This window comes from Danio rerio, chromosome 16, assembly GCF_049306965.1.
Source record: "Danio rerio strain Tuebingen ecotype United States chromosome 16, GRCz12tu, whole genome shotgun sequence".
Taxonomy (NCBI): Eukaryota; Metazoa; Chordata; class Actinopteri; order Cypriniformes; family Danionidae; genus Danio; species Danio rerio.
In genome coordinates this window covers 23818817-23835240 of record NC_133191.1, presented here as the reverse complement: position 1 = coordinate 23835240, position 16424 = coordinate 23818817, and the positions used below count along the sequence as shown (strand labels likewise).

Sequence of the window (16424 nt, the reverse complement as noted above, 5' to 3'; positions counted from 1 at the left end):
TTAGTGCTAGCGAATAATTAGTAGACCACTTTATTTTACTTTCATTTTAACTGTCTGCATACGGGTCATAGCTTGCTGCAGTCATGACAGATCACATGGCATTATCAATTATTATTTTATTTATTATTATTATTATTATTATTATTATTATTATCATTGCAATAACAACAAAAGAGTCACAGTAAATACATAAAAGCTGAGAAAGTCTGTACAAATAGTACATTTTCAATATTAAGGGAATTGAACTGCAGTATTATGACAAAAAAATATATAGTATTTCTGTCAATTTGCTTTATTTCATAGATTTGAGTTATGATTTAATACAGTATTGCAATACTACTACTTGGTATTGTGATACTTCAGCTGGTACAGTATAGTATCGTGGCCTGAATTGATGCTATCATGACAACCCTAGTCCCTACACACCTACACACATTTGCTCAGTTCAGCCGACCAGCTCCCTCTGGGTGTGCACCTAAATTGTGGAATGGGCTGCCGTTGTATATTAGACAAGCCTCTTCCATTACTTTTGAAATCAATTTGGCTTTTAGCGTAGTTGTTTTACTCTTGTCAGCACTTTGGTCAACTGTGTTGTTTAAAGTGCATTGTAAATAAAATAAAATAAAATAATAATAAAATATACACAAATATATCTTGCAGCTTGTTCAAACTGTTTACTGTCTTTATAATGAATTTTTGAGGGATTTTGGGACAACTTGATTGTTTTATGTTCAGTCCACTTAAATTTGTAAGCAAGAAAACCTCAACTTGATTCCTTCATGTCCCAACACAAATGGATTGTGTGGAACCCTGCATTTTTTACAGTGTACAAAAACAAACTCTACAGCCAAATGTTGGATACTGGGTCATTAAATAATATTACCAGTTTTATCATTTATTTTAGCTAAACTGCACGTCTCTGACTTTTTGCACAGATGGCATAACATATTTCAGCACTTCAAAAACAATTGTTAAAAGGCCTTGTGGCCTGCGCTGCTCGAAACTCTGAGATGAGAGCTTTCGGTATTCATATTTTCATCTTCTATATATTCTAATAGTGTCTATAGAGGATAGACTGGCGTGTATACAACTGCCGCATTAGCCCATATGATCTCCGAATAACTTAAAATAACTTCATGAAAATGGTGTGGCATGTGCTCAAAGTGCTCATCTGTCCTATAGCGAGCATCTCTACTGTAAACGATGGCGGCTTTTCAGCTTTCACATTTCCAACTTCTGTACATTTTAATAGCCACTTTATCAGAATGCAAAGGTAAGAGACTTTTACCTAAAATCTAATTTGCTGAATTTCAATGCAAACAAGAGATCAGTTCATATGTAAAAAGGTCTAGCCAGTTTAATTTAATTTACTTTATTAGAGTTTTTTTGTTGTTGTTTTATTTTTTATTTTTTTTTATTTGTTTATTGACATGTACAGTATACCACCTGCGTCAGCAAATCAGCTTCTTGCTCTTCAGAACAATCCATAGTACTTTGGAAATATTCATCAGGTGATTTGCATGGAGAGGGTTTTTGCAGGAGATCTCTTTTTAGTACTCCATCTATTAAAGATTAAGGGTAATTGAAGTTTTAGTAATTATAGCTTTTTCGCAAAAGTTGGCTTTATGAAATTCTGTCCATCAAGAGCCCTATAATCCAGACATAACGCGAATTCAAATGGATTTTTCTACAAAATATCAGCCTCTGTTAAAGAGATAGTTCACTCTAAAATGAAAGTTGTACTCACCCTCAAGTAGTTCCTTCAATTTCTTTTGCATTTTTAAAAGATATTAAGGAAAATGTTGGAAACTGGGAACCATTGGCTTTTATGGTAGGGAAAACACGCATAGTGGAAGTCAGTGCACTGAAAAAAAATGATTCAAAGATGATTCCTTGCATTTAATGTTTTTTTTTTTTTTTTTTTTTTTTTTAGTGGTTGTAAACTATTTACTTGGGCTGAATTTAAACAAATTAAGTTGAACATTACTCAATTTAATGTTTTTGTTTAAATTCAACACATAAATTGTCTGCAACAATCTTGCAGACATAATTTTTTCAGTGTGGTTACAGTTGTCCAACATTCTTTAGAATAACTTATTCAACAGAAGATAGAAACTCAAACATGTTTGTGACAAGCGAATGATGAGTAAATAAGGACAGAATTTTCATTTTTCTGTGAACCATCCCTTTAATTTTCAGTAAAAACTTATCAAGACAAACCGGTTAGTTATTAGTAGTGCTGGTATTGTTAGGTTAGGGTTAATGCTCCTACTGAGATCTTGAGAGATTTAATGTTTGTTTGTTTTGAAATGTGATTTCATACTCTAATCAAGCACTGATTCTAAATAGTGCAACCTTTTGGAATTCTGTAGAGAAAGTACTACTTTAAAAGTAGCCCTTCAGACCTTAATTATGTTTAGTGCATTTTCCCAGTTCTCAAGGCTTCCTAAGACAAAAAAAAAAAAAAAAAAAAAAACTATATATATATATATATATATATATATATATATATATATATATATATATATATATATATATATATATATATATATATATATATATATACATATCTTAAGTTAATAAATTAAGTTATCTTATATAATAAATACCTTAAGTTGCTTTTTTGCTGTTCAATTTCAAAGGACATCAGGTCAATACTGTTGTACTTCAAAAACAATATACCAGCATGAAACTAAAAATAAAATGGCACAAACTGTTGAACTCTACCCAAACGTTTCTTATAAAGCTTACAAACTTGAACAATGTAACATTTTTACTTTTCTTTTTAGGTTTTTGTTTTATAGACTGCATATTTTTAGAACCCACTGCACATTATAATGGAGAGACATTCAAGAGTTCTGTCATCGTTTACTCATCCTTTACTTATTTTAAATGTTTGTTTTGGGGTTTTTTTCTGTTGAACAGAAAAAATTAAATATTTTCAAGAAAGCTGGAAACTACTAACCATTAAATTCCACAGTACTTTTTTTTTTCTTCTATGAAAGTCGATTGCCAGTTATCAGCTTTTCTTTTGCATTCAACAAAAAGAAAAAAAAAAAGAAACTCATGAAAGTTGAGTAAATTAGAATTTTTGGGTGAACTATCCCTTTTATGTCTACTGTATGTCCATTTTCCCTTTGAATTGACAGGCATATTTTTAAAAATCCAAATTTAAAGCTTGCAATTTTACAAGCGATTTTTATTTATTTATTTATTTATTTATTTTATCCTTTTATGTCTATACAATCTACAAAATATTGGAAAGCAAATTAATAAATGTGATTTGCTGGCGTGATTTTAACCTTAGTGGATGTTTCAAGCAGAGCTTTACAGCTGCTTGACGGAATAAAAAAAAGTCCAATATCATGGACAGTGTCGGTTCTAGTTTAAATGGCACCCTGGGTGGAACCACCCCAAATATACTTCATTCCCCTATGTGGTTGACTTTATATACAGTTGAAGTCAGAATTATTAGCACCCTTGAATTATTAGCCCACTGTTTATTTTTTCCCCAAGTTCTGTTTAATTTAGAGATTTATTTCAACACATTTTTAAACATAATAATTTTAATAACTCATCTCTGATAACTGATTTATTTTATCTTTGTCATGATGACAGTAAATAATATTTGACTATATATTTTTCAAGACACTTCTATACAGCTTAAAGTGACATTTAAAGGCTTAATTGGGTTAATTAGGTTAACTAGGCAGGTTAGAGTAATTAGGCAAGGTATTGTACAACGATTGTTTGTTCTGTAGACTATAGAAAACAAAATTTGCTTAAAGGGGGCAATTATTTTGACTATGAAATGGTGTTTAAAAATTAAAAACTGCATTTATTCTAGCCAAAATGAAACAATTAATACTTTCTCCAGAAGAAAAAATATTATCAGACAAACAGTAAAAATTTCCTCAATCTGTTAAACATCATTTGGGAAATATTTAAAAAAGAAGAAAGCATTTGAAGAGGGGATAATAATTATGACTTCAACTGTATATATTTTAAACATTAAATATATATTTTAATTATTTATTATAAATACATTTTAACATATTTATTTATGGGCTGTCATGGTGGCACAGTGGGTTGCACGATTGCCTCAGAAGGTCACTGATTCAAGCCCCGGCTGGGTCAGTTGGCATTTCTGTGTAGAGTTTGCATGTTCTCCCTGTGTTGGTGTGGGATTCCTCCAGGTGCTCCAGTTTCCCCCACAGTCCAAAGACATGCAGTATACTCTAGGTGAATTGAAAAAGCTAAATTAGCCGCGTTGTATGTGTGTATAAGAGTGTGTATGGATGTTTCCCAGTGTTGGGTTGTGGCTGGAAAAACAAAATGAAAAACATATGCTGGGTAAGTTGGCGGTTCATTCCACTGTGGCGACCCAAGATTAATAAAGGGACTAACCCGAAAAGAGAATGAATAGATATTTATTTATTTTCAATGAATATAACAATGTCTTTATATTAATTATTAATAATTAAAATTATTATTATCATACAATTATTATTCTAAATAAATAACAGAAATCAATCATAAATATAACTGGAAAACAATGTAAAGATACAACTGGAGTGATATGCTAAGCTCACTTACAAAGTCTTTTGTATGAATAATAATTATGACAATTCTATAGAATACTAAAAATATATGTTTTCTTGTATTAGACCCGAAAATTAATGTTCTGAAGTCTTTATTTGAAGAGTAAAGAGTATATGAAGAGTTATGATTCATTATCTCTTCTTTATGCTTCATTGCCATGCTAGTCAAAGTAACATCATCGTCATATTATGTAAACATTAGTTTTCACCTGCTGTGTTTCAGTTGCACATAAAGAATAACAAACTTTCCTGTGCAAAAGACGCCAAATGTAAATGGCCCCTAACATCTTTATTTTGGGATGACCACTCTAAATTAATACATTTGCATAAAGTACATCGTATCCCAAAGCTTTTATTAGAGGACTTTTTTTTCCCCGTTCCGCCCCCAGCAAGATGCCGCTGGGCAATCGCCTATATTGCCCATGCATAAATCCACCATTGATCATGAACAGCAGGTTTTAAATTTGGTGAAACACCCTGAAAAAAAGCATGGCCTGACATGATGTACAGTACATTGAAATGGACACCGGGTCTGAAAGGATCAATCAGTAATACAATAAAAAAAAAAAAAGTGCAGGAAAAAATAAAACATAGAAATTCACAATTTTGAATTTTAATTGGTTTAATAACAGTCACTGGGGTACATTTTGTAAAATCTACAAATAAAATATTATCGTACGGTGTAGTACACTCAGAAATAAAGATACAAAAGCTGTGTACCCATTACTAGAGGTCACAGCAAGACCTTCTTGATTTTCTTTTTAATTACTTTGTAATCACTTTCTCATGAAGTTGCCACATATGGTTCTTTAAATGCATACAGAGGTAAAGTAGACCCAGCTTGAAAAGCTTTTTGTTTTTAAAATAGTACTTGTTTTGTTCATCATGTTTATTTAGTGGCGATGCAGAGACCCTGTGAACAGCCTCATCAGTTGAACATAAGTCATGTTCAGCGTGACAGCATGTCTATTTCTTGTTTAACCACAACCCACATGCTAGAGTCTCCAATAGTAAAACTATGTAAGAATAACCCTGTTAAATAAGTCTTGATCTCTCCAGCATCAGAGCACCAGAGATAGTCAACATAGGAAACATGCATGAAAAGTTTGACTTGATCTGAAAGACGTCAGATTATCAGATGAAGTTCTTTATGACTGTCAGGTTTACAAAGATCAGGACTGCCTTAACGCAACTCGATTTATCCTGACAGTCAAAGGTGAAAGTGTCACATTTCAGAAACAAGCAAATGAGCCTCAGGTAACTTGTTGTATTAAACGTGTTTCTCTGGTTTTAGAGTGTAAAAAGTTGCAGTCTGTCTATGCAACACTGGGCTCTTCAGTGCTGCTGCCATGCTCTGAACATCCTCAACAACACACAACTGATCAAGTCACTTGGAAAGTCATCGAAGGTCACCGGTCAACAGATATAACACAATATCACTCTTCATTCAAGACCTCAAACAGCACAGAGAAACTCTCGAAGCCTCTGTTTGAGAGAGCGAGACAACTAAAGAACGGTTTTCTTCTTATAAGAGATTCAGTAAAGGCTGATGAACTGTGGTATCAGTGCACAGTGAATGACACAACCTGCTATGAAGTGAAGCTGCTGATGAAAGGTGTGTTTCAATGTAATATGTTGGCATCAAACCTCAATGCAGACTCTCTGACCGGCATTGATTAAAGATGTAAGAAATATTTTCTGAAAATAGTAGGTTAGTCAAAATTGCTTCATGTGCTGAATGTCTGTGGTTAGATTATTTGTTTTTGTGATAGAACATGTGTAAACAGTGTTAAGGTGTCTTTGTACGGGTTTTTTTGTAATTAGCATTTTCTAGTAACTTTTGTTTGTCTACATACTTTAGACAAGTTTAGTGCTGTTAATGTTTAGATAATACAGTGAATTGTGTAAATATTTCATGTTTTAGTCTTATAATAAAATGTTTCCCATTTTTTATCATTGTACATCATTCTTTAAGACAGGTCCCATGATGATGACAAATAATAGTGATTTACTAATTTATTAGAATGTACAAAATGTAAAACAAATAAATAATAATAGTAATAATTATAATTATATATATATATATATATATATATATATATATATATATATATATATATATATATATATATATATATATATATATATATATATATATATATAATATTCTCAGAGATAAAGACATGGACCTGAATAAATGTGTGTGTAATAATAATACCTTATCAAATACATGAATAGTTGATAATGTGCACTTTTCTCTTGTCATCACAGATCCTCCCACCCTTTCTGTGAGTCCTGTTGGCAACAGTGCTGCAAGCCCATCAATGATAACTAATCTGACTGTAGTAGTGATGGCCACAATAATATGTGTGATTCTTTATTTCAAAACCAGAAGGAACAAAACCAAAAGCCAGAGTAAGTCCACAACTGAAAATCCTAACACTGTTCTTCAACGGTATATAGATCTTTATAATAATTTAAAAATGTCAAAATGTAAGCGAAGCAAAGGTTATGATTGTTTCAGTCACCAAAAAAAATATATATATATATATTCTGTTATGTTTTTTTGCACTCTGGAAATCAGATCAGCCATCCACACCAAAACTCTGAGCAGCTATACTGTATTCTGAGAGTCTCAATTGCTCATTGTGTTGATGGTTCTTACTTTTGTGACATTGCGTGTATAAGATCCGCTGTTAGAATTAAGTACACAGCCAGGGTACATTTATTTAGTCTGTTAATGTTTTTACTCTTCTGAGTGTTTCAATGTGAGGTGAAATAGATTGCATGTCATTGTTAAGTAATCTTAAGGCCCAATAACTATTTTATTTTTGCACCCCTACCCCTCCTCTTTCCCTTGGGCCTTGAAACAAAGTGTAAAGGGGAAGAGCTTAAAAATGTACCCTTAAGAAAAAGGACAGCACTACAGCACCTGCACACATCATCATATGTCATTGCGATCTCTTGCTTCATATGAGACTGCTGTAGTTATTGCAGTTGTGTTTTTTTTTTTTTTTTTTGGTATTTCTCTTCAGGAATTCACTGAAGACATAAAGCATGATGTTATCGTAATGATATAATGTGGCAATAAGATTGTAACTACACTGTGCATTTACACAGTGGCCAAATTCATCATGTAAGCACACCAAAACAACATTAACATTATAGCAGACACTGTAAAAGCTCATTCCCAGCCACTAAACTTTTTCTAACAGTGTATTCAAGTGTCATCGAGTGACAGAATGTTGTGGGACTGCTATACAGGAGTTATTATTAGGGATTATAGAGTGTGAAATATAGCTGTTTTTATTTTAACATTTTTTAAAAGCAAAACACGAACGCGTATATGAATGTATTAAAATATGCTTGTTTGTTGTAAAAAAAATTGTAATAGTGACAAAAAAAAATCATCTGTGTATCTCCTTACTTCCGGGTGCAGCTATGCTGCTGTTGTGGCTGGTGTATTCTGGGAAATAGTCTTGCCTCTTGGTTTTGAGTATAGAGTCCTGAAAAATCTCTGTTTGAAGGGGTATCTAGCCCTTCCCCTTAGCCCTACGTCTTTTAGGTAAAGGGAATTGGGAGTAAGGGGAAGGGCTTAAAGGTAGAATTGGGATTGGGCCTAAGTGTCCTCATGTTCAAAACATACATTTAATGTCATTATATGAATTGATCAGATGGCAAAATGGTTGTTTTTGTATCTTGTAGTTGATCTGAGCTGCCAGTCGTCTGTGTGTTATTCTCAAATTCCAGGAGGTAAGTGATATTCATGGTAGGTCTTTAGAAATATGTGTACAATGTGTACTTGATCAAGTTTATTGAATAAAATCCTTTTCTTGCAGGGTTTGGTGTCATACAACCTGAAAAACATTTTTAAAAACATGTTAACTGCACTGTTTACAATTTCCTATATAATCTACAGTAACTTACTGTAAACAAATCACAGCAAAGATACTGCATTTACATTTACAGCATTTACCTTACTGTATATGTATATTCAGTATTGTAAATTTTAAAATAAACTGTAATTTTCACAATGCAACTTAAAAATAAAATAACATACTATTTAGCTGTCCTACTGTAAAATACAGTTTATATTACAGTTAAATACTGTGGAACTGTTTACAGTGGGTTAAGTTGGGGTACATCACATCAGACGGGTTTGGACTAATTCACATGCTTTGCTAAAGACATCTTGGACACACAACAATTCAAGTCTACATTTAACAGTTGACATAATTTCATTGACTGCATTACATGGTAGGATTGATCTATGTCTTGCATTTACATTTTTACGAGTCTTTGTTTGTGATTAAGTACTGTATGCAGATTTCCCTCTTTGAAGAGAGGCCCCTGCACAAAAATAAGATTGCATCCATGATTATAGAATGCTGTGAAATACTGTAAAATCACTGTATTCATTGCTTGTTTTATATTATAAAGAATTAGTTTTTTATGCATTGCTTAAAAAATGATTTGAGTTAAGCAATCGGGTACTAGAGGCATGCTAGATTGTGAGTTAGTTCCTTTGAATGATTATTACCTGTCCCAATACCTACACTTGTGGCAATTTACCTGCTTGTCTTGCATGTTGTATTTCTTATTTTTGGCACAGCTGTTCAAATGAATGTGTAGACTGCAAGTGTGTATAAAACCTTTGAGCAACCATTGGAATACATTTATAACAAAGTTTGTAATACAGCATAAATAAAAAATTGAGCCAAGCTTGTTTTACACATTTTTTTTACATGTTATGATTTGTACTTTTTACAATAAACATGTGCAGTTCTGATTAGTTAAAACTCTGAACAAAATAAATTGTATTAATGCTGTCATGAATAAATTCAATTGAATTGTATTCATCATTATTTCTATAGTGCTTTTACAATGTAGATTGTGTTAAAGCAGCTTAACATAGATGATTGTAGTAAATGTAAACATGTGTCCGTCCAGTTTTAGAGTTGAAGTTCAGTTTAGTTTAGTTCAGTTCAGTGTGGTTTAAATTTCACTGCTGAAAGTCCAAACACTGAAGAGTAAATCCATGGATGTGCAGCTCCACAAGTCTCAAACCAAGCAAGCCAGTGGCGAGGAACAAACCATAGCAATTGACGAAAAAACCTTAAGAGACCAGGCTTAGTTGGGCATGACCATTTGTCCTCTGGCCAATCTTCTTGTGCAGAGCTGTAGTCTACATAAACACATGGTATAGGGAAAGTTCATTCAAAACTGAAAAAATATATCTTTTGTATTTAACAGATGAAAGAAACTTATAAAGATGTAAACCCACTTGTTGAGTAGGTTGTGACTAAATGTTTATTTTTGGGCAAACTATCCCTTAAAAATGTATATTTTGTAAATCTTCATTACACAAAAAATGCAAAACTCATATAAATTATTAAAAATTTAGATTCAATAGTTTTTATCATAATCATGTTGCTAGTTGGTTCAGTGATTTGAACATTGTGTTAAATTGCACGTCTCTGACATTTTGCACAGACCACATTACCCATTTCAGTTCATCAAAAACAACATGTGACATAAAAAGCTTTGTGAAACTCTGAGGTAAGGACTTTCAGTATTCATATTTTCATCTTCTAAACACTTCACCGAGGGCTATCAAATATAGAAGGGAGAATTCATCTTCAGTACATGAACACAAGATTAGACCATTTTTCTGACGTCTGTAGGAAAATTAATGAAAACAACAGCTCTGCGGAAATCAAATGTTTTGGCGTGTGCTCATAAAGTCCTCATCTGTCCTGCAGTGAGCGTCTTTACTGTAAATGATGGCGCATTTTCAGCTTTCACAATTCCATCTCCTGTATTTTCTAATGGCAGCTTTATTAGAACACAAAGGTAAGAGTCTTTGATATAAAGCAAATTATAGTAAAAGCTTTAGTGAGCATACATAAAAAGCTCAGTTTTATGGCTGTGTAAACATGGCATAGGCACCAGAGGGCTAAAGCACCGTGCAAACATCTAAAACAGCCACACAATCTGAAAACACTGATGATAGAAAAAAAATGAATCCATAAACAGAAATTAGATACACTTGAAACCAAATTTAATAGCCCTCCAGAGAATTTTTTGTTTTTCCCATACTGTTTTAGCAGAGCAAGGAATTTTACTCAGTATTTCCTATAATATTGTTCTTTTGTATTTCTTTACACTGTAAAACCCAACAAGTTAAGGTAACTCAAACTATTTAAGTTAAAAAACTAATGCTAATGTGTACTGTGAACTTAATCCATTTGAGTAAACAAATTAATTTAAGCACAGTAAACCCCATTAAATAAAGAAAACTCAAACCAACTAGGTACTGTGAAACGCAATAAGCTAAATTAAATTAAATCATTTGAGGAAACCGAAAATGAAAATGGTTTGCAACAAACCATTTTAGTTAAACAAATCAAATCTTTATGATTACATTGAACTTACTCTATTTAAGTTATTTAAGTAATGAAGTATTTAATTAACTGATTATCTTCAACGCTGAGTTCAAAACTCTTTTCAAATGAGTAGAATTAACTTTCAGTAAATTTTGAGTTGAATACACTCATTTTATTTGATAGAGTAGACTGTTGGGTTTTACAGTGTAATATTGTTTGGTTCATTTGGCATTTTTTATTTATAATTTTTTTTATTTATTTTAAGGTTAATATTATTAGCCCATGTAAGCAATATTGCTTGGCTACAGAACAAACTATTGTTATACAATGACTTGCCTAATTGACCAAACTTGCCTAATTAACATCCCATTTTAAATTAGCTGAAAACTGTATCTTGTAAAATGTACTGTCATCATGCCAAAGATAAAAGAAACCAGTTATTAAAAACAAGTCATTTTTTATATAATTCTCTAAGTATGTCATGTTTTGTGTTATTTTTTATTTATTTTTTTAGTGGCGATGAGGAGACCTTGTGAAAAGCTTCATGAGTTGAACATAAGCTGTGTTCAGCATAACAACATGTCTATTTCTTGTTTAACCACAACATACCCACTGGAGTCTCTAATGGTGAAACTACGCAAGAATAACCCGGTTAAAGACATCCTGATCTATCCTGACATCTCTCCAGCATCAGAGCACCAGAGATGGTCTGTGAGGAAACATGCTGGAAATGTTACACTTGGTCTGAAAGACGTCAGATTATCAGATGAAGGCCTTTATGAGTGTCAGGTTTACAAAGATCAGGACTGCCTTGACGCAACTCGATTTATCCTGACAGTCAAAGGTGAGAATAATATTTCTGAAACAATCAAATGATCCCAATTATTTCATTTAGTTTCTCTGTTTTCAGAGTGTAAAACGTTAGATCCTGTCTCTGCAGTATCAGGCTCTGCTGTGCTGCTGCCATGCTCTGAACATCCTCAACGAAACACAGCTGATCAAGTCACTTGGAAAGTCATTGAAGGTCACGAGTCAACAGATATAACACAATACCGCTCTTCATCCAAGACCTCAAGCAGCACAGAGAAACTCTCAAAGCCTCTGTATGAGAGAGCGAAACAACTAGAAAATGGATCTCTGCTTATAAGAGATGCAGTAAAAGCTGATGAACAGTGGTACCAGTGCAGAGTGAATGAGAAAACCTGCTGTAAAGTGAAGCTGCTGATCAAAGGTGTGTTTCAGTGTAATATTTTTGTAAACCTATTTCCACCCAAAATGAAAATTGCCATAATTTACTCACCCTTGTTTTGTTGAACACTAAAGGAGAAATATTGACGAATGTTGGAAACCTTTAACTATTGACAATGCTAGTAAGAAAAACAAATACTACAGGCAGAACAATGGTGTGTAAATGACGGTAGAATTTTTTTATTTTGGGTAAACTATTACTTTAAAGGTCACAAGTTAACTTTGAATAAATATGAGTAAACCCATTGCGACTTTAAACTCATAAGATGACTTAGCGTTTTTTTAGAATAACGCATATTGTTCATTCACTCAGTATCTTTCAGATTAGTCTCTGCTTTATCAGGGGTCGTGACAGCGAAATAAACCAGCAGCACCAATTACTCTGGTGTATATGTTTTATGCAGCGGTTGTCTTTCCAGCCACATCCCAGTACTGGGAAACACCAACACACTCTCTCATTCACACAAACACTAATTCACTGCGGCCAATTTAGTTTACCCAATCCTCCGATACCACGTCTGTAGAGAGAACATGCAAACTCCACAAAAAATGCCTCCTGTTGAACCAGCAACTCCTGTTGAACAAGCAATCAAGCTTGCTGTAAGGTGACAGTGTTAACCACTGAGCCACCAATAAAATGTGTAGTTACTGTAAGTTTTTTTTTTTTTTTAACTAATATGATAATGTTAACATGTCTGTGAATATTTAAACAGTCTTGTTGAAGGGTAATGTTTTCATACTAGCTTAAAAAAACGTAGGTTAACATCTGTTTTGCTTTCTAAATATCTGCTGAAATTTTAGATGCTTTTCAAACTGTAACAATTGTCTGTGATTTTATTCTAGATGAGACGTTTCATTCATTGACAACAGTAACAACATTTCCCACAGCACCAGGGGCCTCATGTATCAACGCTGCGTACGCACAAAAACTTTGCGTACGCCAGGTTTCATGCTCAGTATCGCTCACGTTTGGATTTACTAACAATGAACTGAACGTGGGAATGTGCGCAGGTTCACGGCAGCTTTCTGGCAGGCGTACGCACATTTTTTGTGCGTGTCTGTTTTATTTCCATTGGCAACTCCTAGAGGCAGTTGTGTTAAATTCTTCTCTACAAAGTGTCTGATCCTTGCAATGGCAGCTGTATGAGGCGGGTTCATATAGTAGGTATGTAAGATTTTCATACCATACAGTTGACCAGCTAAACATTAAAGCACAATTTGCAGCAGTCGCCTGTTTTCCCAATGTAATCTGAGCGATCTACCGCACGCACATTGCTATAGAGACTCTATCTGAAGATGAATTTGTATGCGTGAATCAGAAACATTTCCATTCAATAAATGTGCAAATAAAATATGATGCACAAACTTATTGATGATTCCTACTTGTCTTTCTCTTAATAAATAGTGGGCAAAATCTGATATGTAGCGGGGAAAAAAAAGAAAGAATTCATTAGACGCTGGATTCGAGCCGAGTTTATGCTCAAACATGTCAGAACATGATCACATGCTTCTTCTGAGGTGCGCCACTGAGACTGCTAAGGCTACTGCAACATTTTTCACTTATAAATCACACTATTTCTTTTTTAAGGTGTTTTAGGGTGTTTTGTGCTCGTGCATGTTGCGCTCAGTTTCACGTTCATTCAGATGTACAAAAGAATATGTGTGAGATTCGGCGTACGCAGTGTTTCATACATCTGAATGCACATTTACAGCTTTGTGCGTACGCAATGTTTTAGTAAGATTTCCACGCAAGTCTTCGTACATGAGGCCCCAGGTCATTTTGGGATAAAATGTGTCTAAATATTTGCTGAAATTTCAGATGCTTTTCAAACTGTAACCATTGTTTGTAATTGTATTATAGAGACGACATTGCATTCCTTAACAACATTTTCCACAGCACAATTAGGTAATTGTAAAATAAAATAAAAATATACCCCCGGTTCCACAGACAAGGCTTAAGCCTAGTCCTAGACTAAAATGTAAGTTTGAGCTGTTTCAACTAAAATAAAATTGCACTGATTGATTTTTAAATTCATTAGTGCCTTTGTTTTGTTTCAAGATACACACCAGTAATGTTTTATTTTTTTCTAAGTATGTTTATAAAAAATTACCTAAATGTCCTAATTGAACCATGGCCTAATCCTGGCTAGTCTAAGCCCTGTCTGTGAAACCAAGCCTTAATCATTCAGATTTAGATAATGTTTATTTAAGTTTTTCTTATTATTACAGATCCTTCAACCCCTTCTGAGAGTCCTGTTGGTCTACTGAAAGGCAACAGTGCTGCACTCGTGTCAATGATAACTAATCTGACAGTAGTGGTGATGGCCACAATAACATGTGTGATTCTTTATTTCAAAACCCGAAGCAACAAAATCAACAGCCAGAGTAAGTCCACAACTGAAAATCTTAACACTGTTCTTTAGCGGTATATTGTAGGGGAAGATTGCTTTAGTCTTAAAAGAATAAATAAATAACTCTGGAAAAAGGTTATTCAAACCAAAACTCTGACCAGCTGTACCATATTTTGTAGTTGCTTTTTACTGTTGTCCATGTACATGTATAAGATGTGCTGTTATATGAGTATACAAGCTGTCAGACATTTAACATAACATATTTAAACATAAATACATTTGTTTATAGTTATTATTTTTGTCTTGTTTGATTGAGATATGAAATTAAAGGCATATCATTGCATCCTGATGTTAAGTGTTGGAACGTTGGAAGCATGAAATACTTTTTTTTTCATATTTATGCAGTTTTATGAATTGATCAGATGCCAAATGCCTTTTTTTGTATTTTGTAGTTGAACTGAACTGCAAGTCATTTGTCTGTTATTCAGAAATGTCAGGAGGTAAGTAATATTCATTATAGGTCCTTAAAGAATGTGTAACTTTTGTACTTGATCAAGTGTATTTATTAAATACACTGACAAAGAATCCTTTTCTTGCAGGGTTTGATATCCCGCTATGTGATCAGCCTAACTGAACAGCATATACTCAACAAATATTCATGAACCTGAACAATATTAAAATAAGCAAGCAAGCTAACATCCATGACAATAGAATGCAGTAAAATAATTGAAACCACTGTATTTAATGCTTGTATTTTTTTTTCTAATGAGTTCATAAACATGTTTTGCTTAAAGTTTATTTGAGATAAGCAATTCTTGTAGTTTTAGAGACTGGACCTGTCCCAGTATTCACACTTGTGGTCTTTGCATTTAGCTTGGCTTCTTGTATACTGAATATCTTATATTTGACCCAATTGATCAAGTAATTTTGAATACTGCAAGTACATATACAATTTTTGCTAAACATGTAGTTTCAAATAAAAAGTTATTAACCCAGTCATTATTGCTTTTATTACTGTTGCCAATAATAATAATAATTAATGTTAGAGTGATTTCTGAAGGATCATGTGACTCTGAAGACTGGAGTAATGACGGTAAAAACTCATATTTAAAATCAAATTCAATTAAATTAAATACAATTTTTAATAAATGATAAACTACTTTTGAACAGTTATTTAATAGTGCAATAATATTTCACAATTTTACAATTTGTATTGTATTTTTGATTGAATAAATGCAGCCTTGGTGAGCATACGTTTATTTTAAAACATTTAAAAATCGTACTGACCCCAAACTTTTGACCAATAATGTAAATTTACACATTTTGTACATGTTATACATCGTGATTTTTACAATAAACCTGCAGCTCTATTCATTGGAGTCTTTTAGTCTTAGGGTGTTATTTATTTAAATTGAAATTTAAATTATTTAAATTTCTAGCTGAAAAATCAACAACTCGTTATGATGTACAAACTTGTATTTTCTTATTAGACAGTATTATTTTATATTTGTACACACAACTGTCTGTAGAGCACATAGTTTGACCATTGTTAGTCCAAGTCATTTCCCCATCGACAAATGAATCAGAAGTTCTAAAACAATCCCAGAAAATAGCTTACTTCCACATTGCAGAATGAGGACAATATGAGCCATTTTAATGTACTTGCACAACCTCTCTCTCTCATGTGTGTACATTCTCTCTGTCTGCCGGTGACTGCGGATTCAATACGGGGACTAGAAAATCTAACATGTCATAACTGACAAAAAAATTGTCAAACAAATTAGTTTTTACTTGCCTAGACCATAGAAAATGACCAGGGAGTGAGGGAATATTCAACA

The 16424-nt window shown here is 33.0% G+C and overlaps 4 protein-coding genes across 6 annotated transcripts in view; all 4 read left to right on the top strand.

The window, feature by feature from the left end:
- cgna (cingulin a) overlaps nucleotides 1-6552 on the top strand; it is a 70622-nt gene extending 64070 nt beyond the window's left edge. For both annotated transcript variants that reach the window (XM_073925468.1, XM_073925467.1), the window contains one exon: nucleotides 5896-6552. The gene's annotated coding sequence lies outside the window, so the exon portion shown is untranslated. The remainder of the gene's footprint in view (nucleotides 1-5895) is intronic.
- Nucleotides 1-16424, top strand: part of tuft1a (tuftelin 1a) — a 198190-nt gene that overhangs the window by 98676 nt on the left and 83090 nt on the right. The window lies entirely within an intron of this gene.
- LOC141378346 (uncharacterized) lies at nucleotides 1204-9322 on the top strand. The gene is made up of 5 exons (XM_073926791.1): nucleotides 1204-1273; nucleotides 5896-6216; nucleotides 6873-7016; nucleotides 8307-8354; nucleotides 8441-9322. The coding sequence occupies exons 1-5, from the start codon at nucleotides 1204-1206 to the stop codon at nucleotides 8473-8475; spliced, it is 618 nt and encodes a 205-aa protein (XP_073782892.1). The 3' UTR covers nucleotides 8476-9322.
- On the top strand, nucleotides 10161-15954 carry LOC101885506 (uncharacterized). Of its 2 annotated transcripts, none has more exons than XM_073925508.1 (7): nucleotides 10161-10454; nucleotides 11502-11831; nucleotides 11898-12218; nucleotides 14097-14141; nucleotides 14465-14620; nucleotides 15039-15086; nucleotides 15186-15954. In XM_073925508.1, exons 1-7 carry the CDS (start codon nucleotides 10382-10384, stop codon nucleotides 15218-15220), a joined length of 1008 nt encoding a protein of 335 aa, XP_073781609.1. In that variant the 5' UTR covers nucleotides 10161-10381; the 3' UTR covers nucleotides 15221-15954. The 2 variants fall into 2 exon arrangements, with proteins under 2 accessions (XP_073781609.1, XP_073781610.1); XM_073925509.1 differs by having other exon boundaries at nucleotides 10324-10454; nucleotides 11928-12218.

Bases quoted from the DNA above. Each gene is read 5' to 3' on its own strand.
- LOC141378346 (XM_073926791.1), top strand. From the start codon at position 1,204: ATGGCGGCTTTTCAGCTTTCACATTTCCAACTTCTGTACATTTTAATA. The intron at 6,217-6,872 runs GTGTGTTTCAAT...TTGTCATCACAG, and splicing joins AGTGAAGCTGCTGATGAAAG to ATCCTCCCACCCTTTCTGTG. The intron at 7,017-8,306 runs GTAAGTCCACAA...TGTATCTTGTAG, and splicing joins GAACAAAACCAAAAGCCAGA to TTGATCTGAGCTGCCAGTCG.
- LOC101885506 (XM_073925508.1), top strand. From the start codon at position 10,382: ATGATGGCGCATTTTCAGCTTTCACAATTCCATCTCCTGTATTTTCTA. The intron at 12,219-14,096 runs GTGTGTTTCAGT...ATTGTATTATAG, and splicing joins AGTGAAGCTGCTGATCAAAG to AGACGACATTGCATTCCTTA. The intron at 14,621-15,038 runs GTAAGTCCACAA...TGTATTTTGTAG, and splicing joins CAACAAAATCAACAGCCAGA to TTGAACTGAACTGCAAGTCA.